Source organism: Calidris pugnax, unplaced genomic scaffold, assembly GCF_001431845.1.
Source record: "Calidris pugnax isolate Ruff unplaced genomic scaffold, ASM143184v1 scaffold70, whole genome shotgun sequence".
Taxonomy (NCBI): domain Eukaryota; kingdom Metazoa; phylum Chordata; class Aves; order Charadriiformes; family Scolopacidae; genus Calidris; species Calidris pugnax.
The window spans coordinates 5,857,795-5,884,785 of record NW_015090862.1 but is presented as its reverse complement, the minus strand read 5'-3'; the positions used below and the strand labels follow the sequence as shown (position 1 = coordinate 5,884,785).

At 37.9% G+C, this 26,991-nt stretch overlaps 1 protein-coding gene across 10 annotated transcripts in view; it reads left to right on the top strand.

The window, feature by feature from the left end:
* The window catches only part of TCF12 (transcription factor 12), a 171,707-nt gene that overhangs the window by 133,287 nt on the left and 11,429 nt on the right, over nucleotides 1–26,991 (top strand). For 4 of the 10 annotated variants that reach the window (XM_014944365.1, XM_014944363.1, XM_014944373.1 and 1 more), the window contains 8 exons: nucleotides 8,723–8,828; nucleotides 9,960–10,099; nucleotides 10,406–10,550; nucleotides 12,076–12,140; nucleotides 16,359–16,437; nucleotides 20,926–20,999; nucleotides 21,929–22,000; nucleotides 22,822–23,028. In XM_014944365.1, the coding sequence (XP_014799851.1) occupies nucleotides 8,723–8,828; nucleotides 9,960–10,099; nucleotides 10,406–10,550; nucleotides 12,076–12,140; nucleotides 16,359–16,437; nucleotides 20,926–20,999; nucleotides 21,929–22,000; nucleotides 22,822–23,028 (888 nt within the window). The remainder of the gene's footprint in view (nucleotides 1–8,722; nucleotides 8,829–9,959; nucleotides 10,100–10,405; nucleotides 10,551–12,075; nucleotides 12,141–16,358; nucleotides 16,438–20,925; nucleotides 21,000–21,928; nucleotides 22,001–22,821; nucleotides 23,029–26,991) is intronic. The other 6 variants (XM_014944368.1, XM_014944366.1, XM_014944372.1 and 3 more) reach the window with 3 other exon arrangements.

Sequence of the window (26,991 nt, the reverse complement as noted above, 5' to 3'; positions counted from 1 at the left end):
TTTTTTCCAGTTTGTTGTTTGTATGTGGTTTTAGCTTCTGTTATAAAAATAACATTAAGTAGAAAGAAGGGAGATGCTGATATTAATATTTTTTTTGTGTTGTGTTTTTTTTTTTTTTAACTGCTGTTTCTCCTCTCCTGGGCCTGTGTGAGCCTTGTCTTCATTAGCAAAGTTTTTGCCAAGATTTCTGTTCAGTGATAATTAAACTATGGACGTTTATGTTCATTAAAGATGCTGCGTATGAGCTCCTTGAATAACAGAAAAGATACTGGAGGAGAGGTTAGGGGAATGAGTAAAATTGCTTGGTCTCTATTTCATTTCCTTTGGTATAAATGCCAGCTGTCTCTCAAATATGAAATTATTTTTCTTTCATGTCTGCTTCTAGGCTAAAACAATCTGTTTGAAGTTTTATGTGAAGATATATATAAGACTTAAGTAAAATTAACTATACAATACCCCTGAAGCAAAGGGAATATAACTTGCATGGAGTTTTGATTTTATTCTTTCTAGAGCACAGATCACTCTATTACAACATTTCTCTTTGTTCTTGTAGCAGGAAAAAAGGCTTTGATCTTATTAAGTATTTCCAGGCATATAGTAGATGGAAGTGCTGGTACTGTAGGAGAGCATGGCTTGAAAATTGATAGCATGTGCCTGTTATGGGTCAGAGGTGACCTTTATGAGCTTGAAGAGTTAGTAAATAGATGACAAATCATATGATGATCCTATATCATGTTGCCTAAGGTTTTATTTAATTTTTTCTTTAACATCTTGCTACCTTTTAGCATTTTCTCTCCTATGAGTTCTGCAAGTTGGAGTAAATGACTTATTTAAATATACAGGAGGAAGGGATGTTGAAGTTAGGGGGTTGGTTTTTGTGTTACAGTGTTTTGAAGCACACATCTTGGTGATCCCATAATGAGAGAACAGTACATACCCTAATTTTGATGTTTTACTGCTTTTATTTGTATTGTTTGATCAATTAGCGGTTGATAGTATGTACCTCGTTGTTTGAGATTTTTACTTAGATAATTGTATTAGGTTTTGGGTTTTGACGTTCCTTGGTACCTGCTGATGTTTATAAAATCTGATTTATTTACACACAAAGCAGGTGGGAAATGACATGTAGAAAATGTGCATTTTATACTTTTTAATAAATATGTTTTGTCCTTTTCAACTTATCTTTATAAGCCAGAAGATAGCTTAATATTAACCTAAAAATCAAGTATCTGAACACCCCAATAGATGGTCATGTGTGCACTGGCACATACATTAAAAATTTAAAAATTGAATCAGGAGTTTTTACTATTAGAAGTAGTTAAAATTTTGTAATTTCTATATGTTCTAGGAGGAACAGATGAAAGTGAAAAGTAGTGTTTTAATACAAATCCCTTACTAAGAAGTAAAATGTTACCGTTATGTATAATAAGTTAAAAAAATATAATTTCACGAATCCTCACCAAATTAAATAGAAAAAACATCTTGATGTGTTTTGTAAAGAAAATAAAGCACTTGCCTGTTTCCTCTGGTTTTTAGGGGTTTTTTTTGTCCTTCACCTGTTGATATATAAAAATATTCTCAGTCTATGGAAGGCTTACAAAATTTTAATATAGAGCTTTCTGGAAAAAAAATAGTTAAAAATTGCATCTGTCTTTAAAGTTTTACCTTATCATCTCTTTTATGTAAGAGCTGTGCTGTAGACCCAAAAATCAAAACACCTAACCCTCTTTAAAAAGAAAAAACAACCCAAAAGATGTTTAGGTAGAAATAATAGCATAAATTTAAATTTTACTTTTTAAACATTTTTATTTTATCCTTTTTTTAACTAGTAAATAATTGAGCAAACTTCTTAATTCTCTGTGGCCTTTTCAATTAAATGCAATAGCACCAAAGTAATATTTAAGTAATAGCGGATTTATATCTTCTTTGTGCATAAAGAATAAAATAGAGACATGAAAGATTTCCACATTTTTTTCAGTTCACCTATAGGAATAAATTGGTTATTTTCTAAATGTACTGCAGAATTATTTTTATATAGATTGCGATAACGTCTCTGTTATCACCAAAATAAGTAATTTTAAGGAACAGTATTGATTATATTTTATTTTATATCACCTATGACTATTATTTCATATAAGAATAAATTTGTGAATACAATACACACTGTTATATTCTGTGCATTGTATGGGTTGGTTTGAGGTGCCAGTCTGAGTGGGTTTTATTATTGAATGAATGCTTCTTTTTCTCAGCATAGGCTGAGATTTTATTGAGCCCTTTTCCAAGGTGGAGTTACTTCATCTTTCACAGTAGATTTCTAAAATATTTATTTTTTTAAAAAAGAAAAAAATATCAGCAGATCCTTTTTTTGCTTTGTGATTTGTTTTGGTTTTTTTTTTGTAAACTAGCTTATATTGGGATTTTTTTTTATTTTTTTTTTTCTTGAGAATTTTGAAAGTGTTAAAGGCACCTTATGAATGTGTCCCTGTGTGTGCATACAGATACACTTTATATATGGGCATGTGTTTATAAATTAATAAATACACCCAGGTGTGAGTATATATGTGTATATTTGGGTATTTTTTCTAGTGGAGAAAGCGCCTGTCTTGCAGCCATCGCTGTCAGAGTTACAGCAGGGAGAAACAGGTTAATAGTATTGCATAATGCTTAAATGACACAATAGCACGCCTTTCTGTAGCTGTTATGCAATAAATAATGTAGTAGATCTTTTCACATCAATATAAAATTCGTAAATTTTGGAGCAGCCAGGTGCTAAAAAGAACGATTCAATTCTGCTTTTATTAGTATTGGGCCAGTTAGTACACAGGGAGAAAAGTACAATTAAAGCTGTTCTGTACCATATGCTGCCCACAGCAACTTAGACAAGGTCAAAGCTAACATTTGTAAGTCAGGACAAATATAAGATCATCTGGAAAATCTCTAGGGGTACGCGGCTGTGGACATTGAATAAAGAGAGGTAGTAAACAGTGGTCAGCTGGATTTATTTTTTTTTTCCTGCCCCTCGCCTTTCTCTTTCCTCTCCCGATCCCACTAAAAACGATGAGTTACAATGCATCAGCCCGAGAGAGTTTTCCCCGCTCCACTCCATTGGGCTGAACTGCCAATCTGCTGAGCAGTGGTCCCCTGCCAGAAGTGTGTCTTGTCTGCAACAAGCTTTATTGATGCTTTAAAGTGAAGGTTGTGTCCATTTCCTTGGGCAAATGAAAGCAGCTAGGGATGGGATCAGGTGCTGTGTTGGACGGATCTATATTTCTCAAAATGTGAGCACCAAAGAGAAACACCCCCCCCCCCCGCTTGCTCAGTGCGTTTGCTTTCATGATCACATGCGGTTGGAGTCTGTTTGTAGAAATATCATAGTCTGTGTCGGAGGTACAGAAACTGAGAGCGAGTTCAGAGGAGAGATAAACAAATGCTAAGATAGCCTTGTATCTACTACTGCACCTTCCTGAGGTCAGTGCTGGGGATGGGGATTCCTACCCCACAGCTAGAATCACCTTCTGAAATACAGGGAGCAGGTTAAGGAACAGACAGATTATTTTCAAATATTCCATTTTCTTGTTTCCTTAAAATCTGAAAATAATCAGGAATTTTTCAAGACTTAGTTGTATGCATCCTTCAGTAGCAGCATAGTTTGAAGACTGTGGGGAAGAGATTTTGCTTAGCAAATAAAATACAGAAAGAATCCTCAAGCACTATATACACATACTTATTTCTGGTGTTCTTCCTGCTGCTTTATCTTCTTTCTCCTCCCCTCTTTGCCTAACACTACAATTTAAAAAATAAAATGAAAAGAACAGACTAAAAGGTTTCCATATACTGAATTTGGGATTTTTGGTAAGTTTGCCTATTACTTTTTAACATGAAGTTTTTAACATAAAATTGTTTACTGGCGAAAAAATTAGGAAGTATTTGTGCTATGTATTGTTGCAATGGGATTCTGCATTTCAAAAATACCCAAATAGGCACGTATAGCATGCCTAAACTGCATAAACATTTATTTAAGATGGAATTCAGTTTAGCTACTTCAAGGACTTTGAATTTTATACCATCCTTAAAAATAATGGTTGGATTTGCAGACAAAACTGATGTTCTGTTCTCTTAAAGGAGTGTTCTATTTTCATTCTGGGTGGTGAGAAGAGTTTTTTAAATGTATGAACCTTTACACCTGGCATTGGAAACAAAAAATATGATTGAGGATAAGGTACACTGGTCTTGTATAGCAGGGCTCTTCATTTTATCATCTTGCTTAAATAGCAACTAAACAAGAATTTAGGGTGGGTTGGGTTTGGGGTTTTTTTGGCAGCTTCTGTCTTGCTGTAAAGAGGAGCATGGAAAACTATAGTTACTCTTCTACATTCCTGAAGTTTTAGTACATGATTTTGTCAGAAATATAATAAACATGAAAACAAGTTTCCTTTTCCCAGAGCTGCCTTTCAGCAGAATTAGCCTTTGCCACAAAACCTGCAGATGATGCACTGTAAAATTTTGCCACATGTACAGATCGTTCATCAGTGCGCACTTGCTTAGTGCATGACTGATGCTGATGGAATGTAGATCGGCTGCTTAGCAGAGTTTACAAGCTACAGAATAGGTTATCCATCTCTACTGATTTTAAAAAATTCACTGTCTCCAGCAGCTTGATAAACATCTTCCTGAACTTCCAAGAATTGTACATAACTATGCTTAAATGAGTGTCATAATCCATTATTCCAGAAACAGTGTGTGTGATGGGAGCTTTGGTCTTGAGATAGCATGAGCTCATCGGAAGTAAGGTTTGGTTGCTTCGTTGCTATTTTTTAATCTGCTTTTAACATTAATATTAAACATTGATAAATATTTAAGAATTTGAAACAGATTACGGGAAAATTGCCTGAGAGGAAGTATGCCAGCAGGAAGACTCTAAGTGTTATATTTATTAAATGCGTTTATAGAATGAGACTTGGAAGTTTTACTTAGCATAAAATTTGGTAAACCCATTAATGTTCATGTTATTGGCGCTTGTATTAGTAAACAGAAGCACGCCGTGTAATCCTTTGATACGTTTTAGATACAGTAGGTCCATGTAACTTTCATGATAGTGATCATTATGTATGTTAACCAGGAGGGTAAATTTCAGAGCTGGATGATGCATTTGTTTTGCTTGAACCTGATGTAGTACAGATAATGTCTTCTGGGCTCTGAAGCCAGCTCCTGCCATTACTCCTCCAAAAAAATACCGTAGTTGTCATCCTGCCTTTCCCACTGGAGAAATATAACTGGGTTCAGGGTGTGGAAGAGACCGACGCAGGTCTCTGACAATGTCCTTTGCAGCTCGTTTGTCCTACTTCCCTCTGCGGAGGCTCTCTACCCTTCAGAGGCACCGCAGCGTTAGGATTGATGTATATTCTTGCACAGCTCCAAAAAAGTCGAGTCCTCCACTTGCAAGTCATGTAAAAAACTGGTTTTGGCGTGCGTTTATCGGAAGGGAATTTCCCATTCATAATCGGCGAGTGTTTCGCTTGTCAGCATGGAGACACATCCGATGCCTTCGGGCGCGGTGCGTTTAAGGGGATTAGAAGATGGGCTCCTCTTCTACCTGCTGGAGACAACCCTCTTCAAGGAGACTCTGCAGACGGGCTGACCTTTTAACAGTATTCCTTGTCTTAGTGGGAATGTCAGCCAGGAAAAACTGGTTTGATGCCTCCTGGATGTCACTGTTATCAGTTTAATAGCTAAAAGAGGCCGTCTTGAGCAGCCACGTCATATTTATAACTGCCTTTCTCAGCTGTTGCAGAAGAGAGAGCCCTTTAACTAGGACACAGACCGAGGAGCTGCTGCGCAGCCATCATGCGAGCCTTCTGAGGGCCAGCAGCCACAGCGGCTACGTCCTGCTGGATAGGGGTCCTAGTGCATGTGGGGTGTTCAGAGGCATCACCCCGGTACACTGCTTCCCGACATTGGAATAAAATTTCATCTTTTCTTTTTAATCAGCTTTTTTATTTAAAATCTCTGTATTTCACATCTCATGGACTTCAGGTTAATCTTTGTAAATTTTCTCCTTTGCTTTTAAATTTTGTTTGTAGTAACACAACATAAAAATTATGATTAGGTCATTAACCAGAAAAAAACCTGGCGCTCATCTGCAGGTGATCAGATGACATCAGAGGCCTGGTTTTAATTTGTGGGTAGTTCTGATTGTAACTAAAAGAGACTTGCTCCTTTTGTGGAATTGGCTGGCTATTTCCCCACATCTGGAGTTAATGAAGTCTTTGAGACCACATCAGTTGTGTTTTGCCGCAAGAACCCTTTGATCTGAAAAATCTAGACTGGCACAAGTGCAGCTTCATAACATTGCAGCAATGTTTTTGCAAGCTATAGTTAAGATACCAAAACAAGCAGAAACTATATAAAGTTATGTGTCTGTGCTAGGGCTTTCATGTAGCTGTTTGGAAGGGCTTCTTCTACGTTAATATAATTCATAACATTTTATTATGTTAATGGCTTGTACATATGTATCTGTAAATGATACATTTGTAGGAGTTTTTTCAGTTTAATTTCCCTTTTGAGATAGTGTTTAATCAGGTTTTATAAATCACTCAATTATGTAAAATGTTCAAATTTCAGTCCGAAGCTTGTATTTACAAATCTCATTGATAACGTTACAGTTTAAAAGTAGTATAATTCGTCATTGTAGGTGATTTTGCATTAATCAGTGTACATCTCCATGGCAGTGCTAAATGTCATAAAGCTTTGTTTCCACTGCTGTCCTGTGACAGTGATAGATTATCCATCAGCTATAGCATATGCTGCGTTATTCTGCACAACAGAGAACTTGTAAATTAAGCCCAGTTTTGCCTAATATGTTTGCAGTCTTATGAGTGCGAGTATTTACAATTTGACAGAGTGACATTTCTGTTAAAATATGTCTGAGGCATGGAATATACATGCATTCGTCATATAGAGTAAATACATATGTACTGTTAACATCGCTTATAACGTATTGTCATTCTGTCACTCAGGTTTGGTAAGCATCTCTATTTTACATTTATTCCACAAATTGAAAATCTGCAAGTAAAATATTGAACAAAAGCTCCCCGAAAGGCTTTCTTTCCTAGAAATTTTTTTCTTTATTTTGATTTAACAAAAAAAGCTGAAAGAAGCGTGCGGCTGGAAGTCCTAAGTTTTCCACTGGACTCCTTTTTACCAGGTGCCTTTTTACCTGCTGCCGTTCTCTTTGCGTGGCCCGTAGGGAGAGCGGTGCCGTCCCTGCGGCCCGAGCCCGTCAGGCCGTACTTCCCTGGGGCGGACCGACCCGGTGTGGCTGGGAAGGAGCCGGGGGAGCGGGTCCCCGGACGGGCAGCGCCGGCTGCGGGCACCGGCCCGGCCCTTGGGCCTGGGAACAGCGGGCTGGGAGCGGGGAGGAGGGGTATTGGGATGCAAATGGAGCGGGGCTCGCCCACTTCACTTTCTAAATACCCGTGTCGGAACAGTCACCCTCCGGGAGAACAATGGGGCTCTTTTAGGGAACTTAACGCTTTTTTTTTTTTTTTTTTTTTTTTTTTTCTTCCCCTAAGACTACAGTTTTCCCTTGGCTTTGCGTTCTTTCCCGTCCTTCTCCTTCCCCCTTCACCTGCACATAAAATATTTTATTTTGCTTTCTAAAAAAAAAAAAAAAAAAAAATTTTTTAAGGGATTTTACCCTTTTTTTTTTTTTTTTTTTTTTTTTTCCTTGGCCGGCTTGGTTTTCCTGGCCCTTCTCTTGCTTGGTAAACAACACCCCAGAAAGAGTAGGGAGAGATGTACATGTTGTAGAAACATGCGTGTGCCTCTGTTTGCATAAGAAGGGATAAAAATATTAACTTTTGAATTTTAGGGCGTAGTGCAATTTGTAAGTTGCATTACGTAAGCTTTAAAGTTTTAACATTATTCTTAATATATGTGTTTATGAAGCCTTATGTACTTATGTAAGATGAATGATTAAAAAATGAAAATACCACATTTTTTACTTGGTAGCAAAAAGATGCCCTGGTTTCAATGTTACGTTTTTATATTATTTGCTGCCATACATTTTTTAATTTGGGGTGGTTTCTTTTAGAATTTTCTTTTGACACAGCATTCAGTGTTACACTGAAAAAAGAATGATCCTGGTTTTCTTTAACGCTAGACCATTGTGAGAATAATTTGTTTGATGTTGCAGTTTTAATATTTGCATTACATGTATTTTTGATGACTGTACAAAGGCGTGTGAGTTTCTGAATGCATGACACAATGGTTGCATTAAAATCTTGCCATTTGTCACTGGATGTTCTTTTTCTCTCTGATTGTTGGGATGCCAGTTAATTAAATATTCAAACAGGCATACAGTTGTTTTAAAATAAAATTTGTTTGGGGCCCAGTTGTTTTATCTTGCTTTTTTTATCTTGAGCAACAAGTCTGTGCGAGTCATGCACTTAGAAAGCAAAATCAGCATTCAGGCTTTTATCAGGCCACCTGGCTGAGTTGGCACACCAGAAAGTGTGTTGTTGGGATCATTCTACTGTAGTTCCTCTGTACTGTGGCAACTTGCTAAAAAGCAAATAAAACAAGGGCAACAAATGCTGCAGCTTGCTACACTGTTCTTTTTTTTATTTGTGCTTTCTGTCTGTGCCTGTGTGCTGTTAGGGGTGTTTTTAATGCACGACACCCAAGTATCACTAACCTGCTTTTATTGCTCTCCAATATTTAGGTGTATGCACCATCCCCGAGTTCTGATGATTTCAACAGAGAATCTCCAAGTTACCCGTCTCCTAAGCCACCAAGCAGTATGTTTGCTAGCACTTTCTTTATGCAAGGTGGGTAAAATGACTTTAAATATATGGGTCAGTGTCACTTGTCCTTTCTGCAGAAATCTGCAGTCAGACAGTGTTGTACTGAATGAATGAGGAAGCATAAAGGTAACATACTGGGCTAGACCCTCTGATTAAGTTCTATATACTTTTAAAACACTTAGATGAAGGGAGCTGTCTGTTGATTTAAAGTTTTTTCTCATGACATTAATTGCTGACTGAAATTTAAGGGGATTATACACCAGGCCAGATGGACAGAATCCCCCATCCTTTGATTTGTAGGGGCTTCAGAGCAGCACACTGGAGTGATAGAGAAAAATGAGGTGAGGGCTTCTTGACTGTTCTGGAATTTGACTGTACAATATCAGCTAACAGTCTTAAGTTCTCAAATGCTTATATATCCAGTATGCCAAAAAAAAGGGGGTTTGCATCGAACAAAACGAGAGCAGAATTCATTTCCTCGGCCTCACGTCACACAATTAGCTCGTGCTGGAGTCTGATGAGGTTTTGGAGCATATTGAAAGCATAGTCAGTCTTTCAGTACGGGAATTACAGAGCATTCAGTTTGTGCTATAGAAGGAACACTGCGTTGAGACACGGGTTTAAGGCTTATGTACTATAGTCATTTCAGCTACTTAAATCTGGTATTATGAAATGTTTTTTATTTTTATGGTACTAAGGTATTTTAGACTGTAAATGGCTTTAGGTTAATAGATGTTTTGTGCTGTGTGCTTATGATGAGCTCTGCTTAGCCAAACTTCTCTCCCCTCCACTCCCTTTTTTTATTATTTCTTTCAGTCTGGAATTTTTATCAACCCTCTTGATATAAATCTGGCCTTGCTGAAGGTCTGTGTAATTAGCAGAAGTACTTGGTATTTTCTCAGCTGTGGTTGGATTGTATTTCAGCTATAAAGCCTCTGTTGGTTTTTTGTTTTTTTAATAAATATAGCAACAGTGTGGTGGTGGCATGAAAATAGAAGACGCAGTATAAACGGTCACCATTTCCCTGCTGATGTTAGTCGGAGTAGCTGAATTCTGTATTCTTTTAAAATAATTTTGTAAAGAAAAGTAGAACTCGGTACTATTCTTCATTAAATGTATTTTTCTTGTTTTCTTTTTCATTAAAAAAAAAAAAAGATGGGACCCACAATTCTTCTGACCTCTGGAGTTCATCCAATGGCATGAGCCAGCCTGGCTACGGTGGGATGCTGGGAGGCTCCTCTTCCCACATGTCGCAGTCGGGCAGTTACGGCAGCCTGCACACACACGACCGTTTGGTAAGATACGCAGCACAGATTCGTGTCTGTGTACTTGTATATGGGGAACTGACCTAAAGGAATGCATTTCATGGTTGCTGCTCATTGTCAGTTAAAAACCCAGTTGTCAGAAATCACAAACTTGCTGTATTAGATTTATGTCCTTTTATTTATGTCTGTTGTATAAATAAAAATCTGTGGCTATATAGTGGTGTGTTCAGATGAATCCCTTAATAAAAGGCTGGGTGTTGTGTATTTGGTATCTTAAAATATCAACATTTATTGAAAGACTTCTTAATGACTTATGTCTGTTTCTTTTCTTTCTAGAGCTATCCTCCACATTCAGTCTCACCTACAGATATAAATGCCAGTCTTCCTCCAATGTCTAGCTTCCATCGTGGCAGTACCAGCAGTTCACCTTATGTAGCTGCCTCACACACTCCACCTGTCAATGGATCAGATAATATTCTGGGTAAAAAGAACTTTTTTTTTATTATTATTTTACAAGAAAATGAACTTTAGGGCAGCATGGCACACAAAATTAGTAAGGTTTAAGTTGTGGAATGCTTGTAGACCAGGGATATTGCACCACTGTGACATTTCTGTTCTCAGTATGGCTGAGATGAGGCAAATTGGTTTGCAGGCAGCTTGAGACTTACTGGTTTATTTGCTTCCCCAGCCAAGCCTATGCCCGGGACAGTGTATCCATGTAACCTACCAGCAACTGTCCTTCCATAGTTCAGTATAGATACACATTCATATAGGTGGTACTGGTGTTGCAGTTTTCAGAGCTGCTGTATCACCAAGGTACTGTGCAGGAGAAAGGCAGGAAGACTGTTTCTTTGGTGATCCTGATAAACTGCATCGTAAATTCCTCTCTTAACTGATTTAGAGATTACTGAGTAGCCAGTGTGGTGGCTGGTTTAGTCTCTTCCGTGCGTACCTAGAAAGCATGAAATATGGCATGATCGTCTGTTCCTTCCACATATTTGCACATCTAAAGATACAGCCATAGAAGCTGAAGAGGCTCGTAGATGCCCCTTGTCAGTTCGATATGATTTGCACTTAGTTTCATTTTAAGTAAGTGGAATTCAGTTAGAGTGGCCTTGGCTTTGATTTGGAAACACGTTTTACACACGGATCTTGAAATGGAACCCTGTTAATAAATCTGCATGAGAAATTCGGACTGGAAAATCTAAATTTGCCACAAACTTGAAGCAGTGATTGTTGATGATTTGGATTTCTGATATGAATGGCTAACACTGACATTAAATACAACTTTTTGGCATTAGAATTTGGTAATTGGAGGAAGGAGGTTCACTTTTAAAGGATCTATCGGTAAGTTAGATATTTCAGAGGGCTCAGGTCCTTTCTGTGTTGCTAATTGGCAGGGCTTCAGACCTCCTCTTGGCTTGATGGTGTGTGGAGCAAAAGGGCTCGCAAAGCTGCTGACATGCAACTTAGAGCAGGGGTGACAGAAAGCTTGGTGGATAAGAGCTTTTCAGGGATTTTCTAAAATAAAGACGAGAGCACAACGTGGGGAATTAGAGCTGGGGGAGAAAGGAGACACAGAAGGAGCTATTCAGTGAATCTGGCTTTAAGAACTAATGAAACGTGCAGCACTTTAGTGGCAACAGTTTAGAAATAAGCTGCAATAATATAATGTTCTGATTTTGATATTTCTTTTCACGGTTCATTAAAATTAGCCTGTGATCTAGAAAATAATTTCAGTCTTTTTTCTGACTGCTTTCACTTGTTGGTCCGTAAGTAATCATGGTGATACTGTGTTTGTCTTTAAAGAGGAGAGCATCTAAATTTAAATCTAATTGTTTTAATTAAATTTTTAAGTATAATGAGAACTGATTCCGTTGACACTGACTTCCTCAGAATATCCATTTAAAAAGTGGTTGCTCAACTGTACGTGATAAATAAAATAATAAAAATAAATAAAATTTCAGCTTTAAAAATAAGTGTTGGTTTTGCTTTCCACATTACAGGAAACAGAGGAAATGGTGCTGGAAGCTCACAGACAGGTGATGCACTTGGAAAGGCACTGGCATCTGTAAGTAGCAGTTAGAATGTTCAGATCTGAGACACGTATTTTGATCATTGCATCCATTATTTATGTATTTGTTCATTTTATAATATCAAATCAGGAGTTTTCATGTATGAAGTTAAAATAACATACTATCATACAATGTCCTATACTAGACAAAAGTCTGTAAAAAGGCAAGTGGAAAATGCTTTTATTTGTACAAGACTTGTTCTGTCTTCCCTTTTTCAGGTGATGGAAAAATTTAGGGCAGATGCAGTTTAGAAAACTGTTTAGAGAAAGTGAAAGATAATCATAAAAAGTTTAGGGGTTGATTTTTTTTTTTTTTCTGTAGTGTTCTAGTTAAATATTTTTAACATTACTCTTAGAGCAGATCCTGCCTCAAGGTTTAAAATGTTTTCTCAATGGCCTTGTAAAACTGAGAGGTTTTGAATGCTGTGTAGTGGAGCCATGACTTATGGAACAGCCTTCAAAATGCTGTATATGCATTCAGTTTAAACTCTTAACTCTTGTTGGAATAATGTAGGTAATGTAAAACATTGCAAATATCTCAGTCTACTCAAAGCTCTGTTTACATATGCACGCATACAGCAATTATTTTTGTGTTAATACAATCAGAGGTACTTTTTATAAATCAGTAATTGATATAGCAGCAGAATAAAACTTTTTTTTATATACAGTAATAGTACAGCAGAAATTTTAGAGTTAGGAGTAGTGGCTGAGGAACCACTTTGTATTTCTTGTAGGTAGAAATAGGGGAAGACTAAGTCTGATTTAAAAGTTAGAAATGACTGCTTTACAGCCCCAAAAAAGACCATTCCTGAAACCATTCCTGGGTTGGATTCTGCCTCCCTCACCCCATACCAGTGAATGCAAATGTGCGTATTCGTGCAGATCCTGTTACCCTTGCATCCTTCAGAGGGTCATATGTTAAAAGATTACCAGATCTGATAATGTCTGTAATGCCCATATTGGGTAGGAGAACTCTGACCTACTGGCTTTGAGGAGAAAAATGTTGTCCCTGTTGCTTTTAGGGATTCAGTGAGCAGATAACAATTCATGAGTCCAGAGGGCAGTTAACACTCTTTTTTTTCTGTCTGTTTGAGACCTGTCACAAACAAACTGGGATCATTTTGACTCTTAGAAGGAGCAATGCTTGCTTACTTTGGGCTGTTTGTTACTCTGCAGATGTATTGGGGTGTCTGCTGTTCTGCAGCCTGACCAAAATTTCTGTTGTTAAGCCTGACACGCTGGCCAGTTAGACCTGTGGGACTGCATGATGTTTTCCACTGCTCTCCTTTTTAAAATTTTCTCATCCTTTCAGGTATTTTTGCCCAAGTCACTAGCTGAGAAAATCAGGCTGATGTTTTGAGGAAAAACTCTAAATATATTGCGAGTGGAAGTCAGGGCAGAAATGTTTAATCTAACTGGTGGGTGGGCTCTGGTTGTCATAGAAACTTGTTTCTGTCATCCCGTGTTGTTGCTTGGCAGGAGCAGCCAGGTCATTCCATAAATCATTTCTGTCATAGCTGATGGTGATGCATTCCATCTGCTCTATCAGTGCATGCCATAGTCTGCACACTTCAAATCCCTCGCCTCATCCATCTGCTTCCCCCGCACCCCGCGCGCACCCCGCACACTCCTTGCGCCGGTTCCGGAGGGAGGTGATCTCTCCTGCAGGTGAAGTGAGCGCACGTGGGGTTTGATGCCTACTAAACCCAGAATATTTTTCTGTTTGAACAAAGTTTTATTTAAATACTGCGATTATCTTTACTCTGTGGTTTGGTGTTTTTTTTTTTTCTAAGACAATGCTCTTTGCCTTTCTGTTAGGATTTTAAATGTTACCACTGCAACTGTTGAGAGGAATTTCTAGTACTAAAATTCTGTTGATGTACATCTCACAATAGGCCTTTCATGTGCGAAACATCAGAGGATACGACATTTGTTCTTCAGTTTAGGTATTAAAGACCATACAGAATAGTATGTGATTAAACATGTAAGGCCAGATAATACATTTGCAAAGGTTCTTTTATTTTAGGTTTAAGCCTGGATAATTGTGGTCTTAATCTCAGGGTAGGCAAGAAAGAGAATTGTACATGAAAGTATTTACACAAAGTTCCCAAAGCCCTGTGGATTATGCATTAGTTTGGATAATGAACTAGTATAGATAGAAAGAAAAGAAAATCTGGGTATTCGTGCCATTTCTAATGTGTTTCCCTGAACATTTGCCAAACAATAACCCTTTAAGATTGTGCCCATGGAGGGTTATATGGCAGGAGAAACATCTGGTTTATTTCATTGCCTAATGCCAAATCAAAACACTTGGTCTTTAATTTAGAGGAGATCAAACAGGAGGACTGTTTAACTTTGTTGATTATATCAGACCTCTTTGTGATAACTTATGTTTTGATTCCTACCTCAGAACTAGGGTAAAGGCCTTTGTACGGTCTCGATAGTTAAATAGCCACTGGTCCTCTCACAAAAGAAAAGAAAATGTAGGGAAGTTGACTTCTAAAAGTAATTCATGAATTAAGTTTCTTTGTTGCTTTAGACTCAATAACATTAGCATAACAAAGCCTAACTGAAATGTACACTGTAGTGTTTAAAAAATTGGACTAACAGCTCCGAGGTTTGGCTCTGCAGGCTCTCAATTGTGCGGCTTTTGTCTAAGAGCCTTTTCATTAGACCCTGGCATATTGGCACCCTGCTGATTGGAATGGACCATGACTGATAGGAGGAGGAGTCTCATTTGTTGCAGTAAAATGAGTCATGTTACCGTTTAAGCCTGGCAGAAGGTGTCAGGGTTGTTCATCATTGGTCATTTAACAGCACAGTGGCCAGGGACTGCATGCAGAATGAATTCTGACCTCGTCTTTTAGTTGTGGCTTTGGTATGATGGAGGCTTTCCCTCTTACAAAATAGAGCAAAATAAAATCACAGGTAGAGCAGTGGAAAACAACCAGTTTCAAAGGAAACTTCATGGCCTTTGCTCCGGCATCATTTCAGTTTTCTGAATCTTATCTGGCTGGAACTCTACAGTTCCCATACTGACAGCCAAGATTTATTTTTATACTGATGTACAATGCATGAATTTCCTACAACGGTCTGAGGTAGTTGGTTGTTTTAAATGTGTTTTCTTTCTAGCATGTATAAAAAGGAGGAGGCATTTCCATTAGGGAACGGATGGTCTTTTCTAATGAAGAAGTATGATAGACCAGAAAGGAGCATGCGGTCTGTCAGGTCCTGGTTTTGTCAGTTCAAAAAAAAAATACAATATGCAACTTAACCAAGTCCCAGTTTATTGTCAGCTAAATGCTGAACTGTCATATTGTCTGTGTGAAGAGACATCAGCCATGCTGCCAGCGAAGACTTTTTTTTTTTTTAACTGCCATCTGATGACTAACAAATCCTGCTCTCTGCTCAAGTAAAACAAGTTTGAACTCATGACCTATAAAAATATGTTTTAAAGTCCATAGTCAGCCTCTAAACCTATTCACTTCCCTTCACAAATTGAATTTTCCAAGAATCTTGAAAATTTAAGTTTTAATTAAAGCTTTAAGCATTATGTCTTCTGTTTTTATCAAGACTTTTTAATTACATTAATAGCAAGGAATGAATTGTTGCAAGTTGAGGTTTACTATCTTAAGGGAGCAATTGATACAGAAATAAGAGAGAAAAATTGTATGTGCAGCAATACACAGCAAGAACAACAAAATTTCAGAGGGTTTTCGTTTGGTAGGTACCAATAGAAACTAGAGCTGAATGCTTTCTTGGTATTTACTCTTGTGAAGGATTAATTTTTGAAGATAATGTGTTGACTGCTAAAATCTTCTCTGTCTCTAAAGTTTGGGAAGTCGTCGTTCCTCCCCATTATTCTTAAGTTTTGTTTGTTACAGTTACCTGTATACTGTTAACTCTTACATGTATTGTTCCTCTTCAGTGATAAAAAGGCTCTAATTTCTGCTGCTGTTAAAGTAGAAGGAAGATCAGTTTTACTTTTGTCTATCAAATACAGGCTGTGCTTATTTTGACAGCTGCTTGAGAATGAAAGTTCTCTGGACATTTTTAGAGCCTTCACTGTAATAAAGTAGAGCTGTGATTGAAGTATCAAACTGGTTTTTTATCAATCCAGCAGCAAGAGTGACAATTAAAGCATGAAAAGGAATCCTAATAGTTATTTTTGTATTATGACATGTATTGATATACAATCTCTTTGTCTGTTGTTAGATTTATTCTCCTGATCATACCAGCAGTAGTTTTCCATCAAATCCATCAACACCCGTTGGATCACCATCGCCTCTTACAGGTAGAGAGCAGTCATTTGTCAATAACTTGTTTGTTGTTTCGAAAACATCCTGTTTGGAATCACAGTGAAATCATCAGTATTATTTTTCCATTGTACTAATCCCAGATCTATAAATCCAGATTCTTAAATACTTTGTTATGAGCATTCACTTAAATCCTGGCAACTGGTTTTGAAAATTAGCTTATTAAAATAATCTTTGAAAAACATCGAATGACCATATACTGTCACAGCTATAAGGAGATCTGTGCAGATCCCTACCATTGGAGAGAAATAAGAGTGATTTGGTTGGGATTTTTTTCTAAAGCTGTATGTTAAAACTCTGCGGCAGCTTTCAGTGACAAACACAGCAGATGTGTGTTCCCTCTAATGAAAATATAGTAGGCTATGAGACTATCCAATTTTTACACAGGATAGCTTTTCATTCATATCTTTCATGAATGCTTTCATTCTATGGGAGAAGAATTTCTGGCATTTTTCAAAATAAATGCTCTGTATTGCAGCCACCTCTGTCACCTGTGCTTTGTGTGTTTGCAGTGTGAATGTGGGAAGAAGCATTCCAGCGTGGAGATGAACTGTGGGCAGCTGCCTGCAGCTATTAGTGGGTGCAGCAGCTTTCACAGACACTGTGGCCTCAGCTGTCTAGTAAAAGTTGAACAGCTGTTCTCCATATAGAGAGGACTGTGAAAGCTCCATTGACTTAAATTTGTTGTTTAACAAAGAACTGGAATTACAAGCAAGATGATGTAACGTTAACCCTCTTCTTTCCTATAGTGCAATTTGTTAAATTATTTAACATTTATACAACAGTCTGTTATCCCGTTCTCTGTTGTTTAATGTATCCCTGCAGAGTCCTGGTCATTGGTCACTCCTTTTGCAAGAGTGTTTTGCTTTTGATAAAAAAAAAAAAAAGAAAAAAAAGAGAACTTATAGTGAAAGGTGTACAGAATGAGCTTAGCTGAATACTCAAGACTTTCATCATTCATACTGCGCTCTTCTTTAATGGACACTGTTCTGGTTTTCTGTGGACTTAATGGATTAATGAATATCTGACGTTGCACACCTAGGCAGCTGCTTTGGGCATTTTTTTTTCTATAACTGAAAAAAACAGTGGTGAATTGAGTAATGATGGGATTAATGGGATTTTTGATTTAGTGATTACAGTTGACAAAAAATGTTTCCTGTATCCTTATTGTACTGAAAGGGCAGATCAGGCTAAAAAATTATTATTATTTTCTTTTTAACCTCAAAACAAATGTTGAGATGAGCTCTGTGGCTGGAAGAAAGAAGTTCTGACATTTCAAAGTATTTAAAATTTTAAAGATCTCAGTTGGAGCTGATTAGATACCACACCTGATTTTTGTAAGCATGAGAGTGCTAGCTAATTTCTCCTTTTAGAATACAAATTTGAGGTCCCCAAAATTTGGGTTTTCCCTTTGCCATTGATGCCTTTGTCTGTTGGAACCTGTATCAAATGTAAAACTCTCCAAAATTTGCCCTTTGATTTGTGTCCCTTACTCTGGATTCTGATGGCTAAGACAGTAGTAGATACAAGCAAATAATATTGAAATCCTTCTCAGGCACAAACTTAGCATCTGCTTTACAATTATACCCTCCCACCCCCTTTAATTCCAGTGATACAGAATTTATCAAGCCTTTGGTAAATTGCTCCAGTAGTTAATTACCTTCATTTATGAATCTGGACTTTTATCTTTATTCCCAGATGAGTCACTAAGAACACAGTGAAGCACAATGTAAAGTAATTACTACTATATTTATGGCTATTTATACTCCTGGTAACCATTTTCTGTCCTGACCCAAAAAGTTATTGCAGATAAAACAAATGTTTTATGTATACTAAAATAATGTATTTTGGAGCATTTTAGCCTTCATCATGATTTTCCTCTTTTGCATTTGGTTCTTTGTTTATTTTGCATTTTTAGTATTACAGGTTTGACTAAGGCATAGTTTACCTATGCTTTAAATGTGTATTACAGTAGGAGTGCACCCTATTTGCCATTTAAAGCATTGAGAGATAGTAACTTCATGAGACACTTAAGTATACAAGCTTGTGTTTGACTATTTGGGTGTTATGTTACTGAATAAGGACTAATGACTTTTTTACTAATTTAAGTGAAAGGTTTGTGAGCAACCTGATGAAAAACCCCAAGTATTGAGACAACAGTGCGTGTCTCATCTTCCCCATCCTCATTTAATTTCTGATTTTACAGAAACTTGCCTGGAGCTTACCTTCTTGCAGAGTGTTAATGATTGTGTATATGTATGTGAAGTTTATATACGGATCTGAATGGTGGGAGCCTTGGTATTTTAAGAATCCTTCTCCGGGATCAGCGGTATTGGGAAGGGTTCGGTGGGTTCTGAGGAGGCAAACCCAGCCTTTGATGCAGGGGATTAGTGTTGGGGAGACTGAGGGTAAGAACAATACCACAGTGATTGCTAGTGATGACCCCTGTAAATCCCAACACTTGCCTGGCTTATTTGTTTTTTCATGCTGCTATGTTGGTGCTGCACTAAAAGCTGCAGTTGTTAATTGCAGGGCTTGTGGTGCCAGGATGCTTTTTAACATAATTGGTGGATTTCATGCACAAACTTCTAGGAGGGGGAGTGGAATGAGGAAAGCAGGAAATCAGTGCCATCTGGCAACCTGCGCAGACATGGAGAGGGAGTATGGCACTGCTCAGAAAGAGCACGAGCAGTACTAGAGGTGTGATCAAAAACTACAGGTTGCAGTTGGGCTGTTCGTTTAAGAGGACTTGAGTATTCCCTCCCCCCTTTTCTTGTTTCCTTTGTGAGAAGTCCCACTCAGAGTTTTGTTCTGGGACCACATTAAGGAAATACTACCTTTTTCCTTTAAAAAAAACCAAACAAGGCAACAGACTCATCAGACTAGATGCACAGGTGTTGAGTCTGTTTGCTTTCTTTTAACTGGTTGTCAATCTGCTTAATATTCAGCTGATGCTTTGTTGTAGGAAGTTGTGCCCTCAGTCCCGTTAGGAGTGAGCACTCATTGAAGCCTTATCTATGGTCTTGTCTCTAAAAATGAAGTTTTCACCAGATAAAAATTTGAACATTACCCTGAGCCATAATATTCTGAAGTTGTTTCATTAATGCTTTGCAAAAATAAGTGGGACTCCAAGCATTATTCCCAAGTTCAAGAATGACGGCAATGCAGATCCAGACCCAGAGTAGCTGTGTGAAGTGAAAATTGGTAATTATAAACTTACTCACTGATGTTGTTATATTTTTAAAAGAGAATTCCAGCAGTTGTGGCAGCTCTGGGCTCTTATGAAATTGGAGATGGTTTATTTTTTTTTAATTAGGAAATATTTAGGTATTTTAATAGCTATGCAGGCTGTACTCTTTTTGTTAAATAAAACCCTTTCTTTAAAAGGTAACTACTTGCAGCTCTCTGAACAAAGGAACTGTAATGTTATTAAACCTTTTCCCAGTTTTCCAGACGTACAGCTCTGGCTGTTATTGAGAGAACAAGCCCACAGGCTCTTCCTTTAATGAGCTGCTTTGGATTGTATGTCCATAATTTATTAATGTAATTGCTTTATTATTACATTTGTATGGCTGAAAGGAAGCTGTCTCTAATGGACATAGAATTTCATGTAGTATCTCTATAAAAGATGCATTATTAGTCAGTGAGAAAAATACATGTTGTACTACTTCTAGCCTTGCTTTAAAAGTACTGCTTTATTGGTTACTGCATTTCACATCTAATTATTTCTAAATTTTACACAGTAATTAGGTACTTTTATGTCAGATTAGAATGGGCATGTATTTGAATTTGCAGTGTATAGATAATATGGATATAATTGTCGATTTGTTGCACAGCCAATGATTCTTTAGCTGCCAATTTCCTTAAATATATCTGAAATAACACATGGGAATAACTTAGGTGGTTTTTTCCTCTTCTAAACTCGGAATGTGTTATAATCTAAAATGGTAAAAGGCAGAACTAGACAACACAAAGCATTTAGATCTAGTTTTAAGTTTTCTTATTTAGAAGTCATAAAAATGGTTTTCCAGTTACCCTTAATTCAGCGTCTCTTTGATTTCTTTAAATATGTTTGTTTTGTATTTTAACACTATCAAAGATATGCCTACATACACTGAAAATAATCTGAAGAAGAAAGAATTCAGCAATCTTTTTATGGTGGCACTGGCAGAAGGCAGGTATTTCAGATACAGCGTGTGTCTGTTTAGTCCACTTTTTTTAATGTTGAAGTACTTTGAAGATATCACTGCTTTGTTGTCAGTAACGTGTCTAACCCTACAGATGCCAGGATATTAAAATTATCCCTCAGTAAGGCAGAATGAAGGAATTTGTCCTCCTTTGTGTGCCCATATGTTAGCTTACCTTTACGCAGAATATGTTGGGTTTAATTTTGTTGAGAAATACTGCGTCTCTGCTTCCCACGTAGGCTGCCTGAGCCCGTGCCTTAACCTAGCCCCTTTTGACAGGTGCCAGCCAGTGGTCGAGGAGCGGAGGACAAGCCCCCTCATCTCCAAACTACGAAAACTCTCTACACTCCTTGGTAAGAATTGCTGAAAGCAACATAGTACTTTTTACTTAGGAGTTGAAGGCTTGGTTTTGTGTAAATCCTGCATATCATTAAAGGAAACAGTAGGATAGCATTACAAATGAATTCTTTGCTAACAAATGGCCTGTTCAGTTGAACAATATAAGACGGGCAGGGTGTGTCTTTCACCATCTGTTCCTTGGGCATCAGGCTTCTGTGCTGAGGACAGCTGGTGCTAAAGCGCTGTTATGAGATTCTGGTACCTTTTCACAAATCCATGGCTAATTCTTATCTAAAGTTCAGTCTGGAGAAAAGATAAAGACTTCATGCCTACGCCTTTACTTGTCCTTCCCCCTCTCTCCCTGAAAGGGTAGTCTCTTGGGCTTGTTTTCATTACACTCTCATTAAAGTATTCATATATTTTATATGCAATTATTATTTGTTATTGGGGAACGGTCACTTATGAATTAATTAAACATTTTACAGAAAATCACACAGGAAATAATCTACAGCATTGTAAATTTTCTTGTTTTGAAGATTCAGCAGAAGGTTTAAGTTACTGACTTCTTTCTTAAATTTCTGATACAGCGTTGGGAAGGAGAGGGGAAAAAATTTGACGGAAGGTTTTGATTACCTCTTAATATTTCTAGTTTCCGCAAATGTAATTTCTTTTTTTTCTCTCTAACAAGAATAAATTTAAGCTGAATTGGTTTTCTTTTCTTCAGTATTTTTGCAATTAAATATAATTGATATGTACATCTTAGAATCCTAACATAACCGCAATGTAAAATATTAGCCTTTTCTTATCTTAATATAATCAGATCTCTGTTGCATTAACTTGACTAACAATTTATTGCTGACGTGCACATCAGCTGTTTCCTCACCTCTTTTTTGAATTAATCTTAACCTGTGCTTTGCTTCCTGTTCTGTCTTGACTTTGCCAGAAAAATCGAGTTGAACAGCAACTTCACGAGCATTTGCAAGATGCAATGTCCTTCTTAAAGGATGTCTGTGAGGTACTATTTCACTTTAGATGGTGCCTTTTTGTGTTTCAATTAATGCTTCCTTCGGATTCCCCATTAAAAACTTGAATTAGCGTAGTGTATGACCCAACTTTTGACTCCCAACGTTCTGCTATTTCAGTTTCTAGAGAGCTGCAGTGTCGGAATTGGTTTTGCTTTGGGGTTTTTTTTTTTGGTCTGTTTTTTTTAAACGAAAGTAATTTTAAGACAGACTTTTCTGTAGTAACATACAGAACTCACTTTTGTTTCTGAAGTATCTAATCTGTTTAAAGATCCACTTTAGAAAATGATAACGTAAAGTTTTGTCCAGTTTTTTTGTAATACAGGTTCTCAAAAAGCCACTGCCTCTCTTAATTGTTACCAACGTGGTGAGGCTGATTTTATGATCGTTCTTTCTCATCCTGTATTATGTAATACAGGTTCTCAAAAAGCCACTGCCTCTCTTAATTGTTACCAACGTGGTGAGGCTGATTTTATGATCATTCTTTCTCATCCTGTATTAGCTTATTTTGTAGCACTTCCTTTTTTTTTTCTTGTTCATGCCATGTAATAGAAGCTAAGTAACATTAACCTTGTAATAAGCTTCACTTTAAAAGCTGCCACCTATTTGTGGAATGAATGCTATCTCGAGCAAAATCTCCAGATATCTTTTCTTTTTCCTGTTTGTTTGTAGTGCTGGTAGGTGCTTTCAGAGTCTTTTGATATCGCATCTCATCTTCTATCTTTAATATCTCCAAGGTAGAAACTGTTACGGTGTAATGGGGCTGCAGATTTCCTCAGTAATGGCTGTCACTGTCCCTCTCCAATCCCAACAGCAGTCTCGAATGGAGGATCGCTTGGACAGACTCGACGATGCCATTCATGTACTACGAAATCATGCTGTGGGGCCTTCAACAAGCCTGTCAGGTGGCCACGGAGATATACATAGTTTATTGGGACCATCCCACAATGGGCCAATTGGAAGCCTGAACTCAAATTATGGAGCATCTAGCCTTGTAACAACCAACAGACAAGCATCAATGGTAACGATATTTTTAAACATATTTATGCAAAGCGATTACAGCTGATGCACTTAAATTATCGTAGAGCCTAGTGAATTAAAACTGCCCTGTAAGATGCATATTTATCGGGAAGAAACTACTGGAGATTCTGGTAGAGGAAAAGATGGCAGCCCACTTGCACCTGCTATGGGTTTCCAATTAGAGGGTTGGGTGGGGGTGGGCAGAAAGGAGGAGGAGGAGAAAGATGGGAAAACTTAGACTTTGGCCTGGTCAATGGCCCATAAAATCCTGCTGTGACCATATGCAGAAAGCTGAAACTTTCTGCTGAGAGCATTTCAGCTTATACATGCATTTTTTCCAGATGTGTAATAATTGGCAGAACAGTTTTCTCCTTGAAATGGTGAATAGGGAGATTGAATGGGAAAAGCAGTCAAGAAGGACTGAATTTCAAGTGTTCTGGTCTGGAAAAGCTGTTTATTGTAAATTGGAACTAGTCTTCAATAGCAGATGCTGGCAGAGGACTGGGAGGAAGCTGTTGGAATGTGGAACCATAGTGTGCGCAGACTCAAAATTTAAACTTTTTTTTTTTCTAAATGAAAAGGAGTTTGAGCACAGCTGTAGCGTAAGTAACAATGAAGAGGAAACAACTTTTAGATTAATCCCCAAGAAAAGTGAAATAATTCAATCCATCTCTTTTAGTTTCTTTAAAAATGTGAACTGTTCTGAAAAAATGTAGTTGAGCTTTTCATAGATCAGAAGTATGTTAAAAGCATTATACAGTAAATGAAATCTATTTGTAGCATTGCTCACTTCCCCTTTTCTTCCTTTTCATTCCTCCCCTCTCAAAAATGCTTAAAGGAAAAAGAGCTTTTTAAAACATGCTTATTTTAGTGGTGCCATGTGTTTGCATGTTTCCAGCGTAATTTTAAAGACCAGTTACATGCTGTGAAATTTTCTGTTATAAAACAGATTCACAGCTGGGTACTGTGTGATCAAGGCAAAATTTCACCTATCATCAAAATAATTAGGTACCCCAATTGCTGAAGGGTTAGTATTCTATAAAACAGAATTAGTTCCAGGCTCTCCCATTTGCACGTCACACATCCATTTATATTAATTTCAGAACCACTGCAGTAAACATCAAAAAGAACTGGTGACTTTCTATAAGCTGCGTGTGTCTGGGGGCTTTTGGGGAGGGGGGCGTTTTTCAAATGCGTATCCAACTTCAGGTTTCTATACAAGCTCACAGTTACTTTTAGTAATGAAGGAAGTGATGCATAAATACTTTAGAAATTTTTTTTACTACTGCCTCATATTTAATATTTAAAGAATGTTGTTAAAGGGAAAGTTTTACGGTGTTCTGGGGTAGACTGAAATTCAGTCGTACAAAGGAAAACTTTTTTTTTTCCCCGGGTCTTAATGATGTGGGGTAGAGCGAGCGAGCGAAATTGCAGTGACACCAGTGTTCTCTGTCTGACTCGTGGAACCTTCCCATACTGCTATGGCAGGTACAGCCAAATGCAGATAGTGCCAAAATGGATACTAACCCCTCTGCTTCTCTTTTAAACCAAGCTATGATAAATATTTTTATCAACTCAGTTTTGATTAAAGTAGGCGATGGTGGAAAATGACTCTCTAAAATGAATAAAGGTTCCTTGGTCTGCTGTAGTTTAATGTAGTTGTGTAACTTCAATGTAATACAGATTTGATTTATCGTCTAAGGATTGATCTGCAGATTTGATTGAAGGCTGCCTGCTGTCTGGGAGAAATAAACTCAGATTAGGAAAATGAAAAAAAAAGATTTGCTTTTCTGTTTCAACCTTGCTAGGTGAAACAAGCTTGCAGATCACTTCTGGCTTGAAAAGTGAGTGAGCTAAAGAATTTCTTGGATTAGCCTTAATTTTATTACATCAGAGTAATTGGCTCCAACAGAAGGCGTCCTGTCTTGGCCTTGCCCAGTCCCCGAAGCGTGCCCTTTGACATGGCCTGCAGCTGAGGGAACAGCACGGCTTGGGATGGGGTCCTGCAGTGTGTACAGAGCAGAGGTTGGCACATCTGGCCCTAGTGGAAGTGGAGTGGCTTATTAGTGACACCCCCCCATATGAGGTGCAGTTCTTACAGTATTCACTAATCAATTAATTTCAAACTGTACTTATTTACTCTTTGTTTTTCTTGAAATAGTAAATAGAGGAGAGCAGAGAATTTGACATATAACCTGAACTATAAGATCCAGACTTTGCTCAGGAATGAAGTACTGCTTTTCTTTAGTGGACATCCAGTAAATTTTAAGAAAATAATGAGTCTTGACTAACGTAGTGAGAAATGTCGACATTGACAAGGGTGTTTGCCTGCTTTTGTTTGACATATTCGTACGGTTTTTTGGTCACAATTCAGCACTAAATGAAACTTCCTTGTTGAGGGAGGGGGGATCTTTATACAAAACATTTTTGTTCTTTAGGAAAAAAAAAAAGGAAAAAAATTAAATTGAATTTCCCTTGAAGAAGATGATGTTGGCAGAAGGAGCTAGGAAATGAGTAATTTAACTCCTTTTTATGTAATTAGTGTAACCAGACATGGTTTTATTTTAACATTTGCTTAATTTTTGAGCCAGATTTATTTTAAAACTCTAGTTGACTTCATTTCCTGCTCGCTCTGAATGGTCTTGTTTTCTTTTTAGCTGGGCTGGCCATTAGACTTATTCAAATAGTTTTTTAATATCTCAAAGTCATCAAATATTTGCTAAGTGGCCTTTGAAGTTGATTTGTATTTTATTTCATGTATTATTGAGAAGTTAAGAAGTAATACTCTTTTTGTTCTTATTCAAGCTGCTTTTTATTTGTCATTGTAATACAATGGAAAAAGAACAGCCTGAATTGATTAAAAATAAATAAATAAAAGGCCTGGAAACTCAGTTAAGGATGAAACTCAATTCTGAAGTCACAGGGTTTTTTTCCAGGTATGACAGGAATCTAAGAAAATGGGTGAAGCCCCTCTTTCTGCCCTGTGTCTGCTGCAGCTTCGAGGCACGAAAGGGCGGCTTCAGCTGCTTTTGCCAACACCCGCCTCGGCTCCTGCTCAGAGCCTCCTGGTGACAGCATTTCTCCCCAGAGATCATGCTCCCACCAAACGACTTTGGGCTGTCCAAGGGGTAAAAATCTTGGTTCCAAAGCCCATCTAATTGTCTTAATTATGCTCACCTTAGTTAAAATCATGTTCTAATGACTATGGCCAAATTGAGCGGCTAGTATGGCTTGAAAAGTGTGTGTATTTTTAAATATGCTTAGATAAGTCCTAAAGCAAATATGAACAAAGAGTGATTTAATTTTTTTCCAGTTCTCAATAGCTTTTATGGCTCAGAGTTGAAAATGAATGGTCAAACTGCAGCGTGGGATGCAGGACGGGTGCTGATGGGACAAGGTGGTCCTTTCCCCAGGTGTCTCTCTGGGTTCCTGGGTACTTGCAGCATCGGCTGCCCTCTTTGTCTGCTTTTTATTCACTTGCCAGAAATACTCCACTGGTTTTCTGGGTTCAGACCCCGAATGTTACCCCATAAATCAGCTGGAGTAAGTCCTGCACTGTTGTGTTTTTTGTGGCTGCAGAGTGTCCTATGGGCGAGTTGTTCTTGAAATGCACAAAACTAATGACGGTTCCGCCGGTAAATCACGGCAATTCAGGGCCTTACAGGGGAGACTCCTCTTTTTCTCAAGCCGTGATTGTACCCGGCTCCGCCTGCTTTCATGTGCTGAGCCCTGAAGTATCTCTCCGATTGTGTTGTATGCAGAGAATGCGCAGAGGTGAGGGCTGTAAATACGCGTTTACCCAACGCCGTGTCTGCGCGGATGGATTTTTCTAAAACATTCTGCCTTTGCAACCGAAAACTTTCCGTTTGAGGCCCCGCGTGCTGTGCCGCGGCCTCGCCGCCTGCCTGCCTGCCATTTTGTGCGCCCGAGGAGCGCCGGGGGGCGGCGGGAGTTAATGAACTCC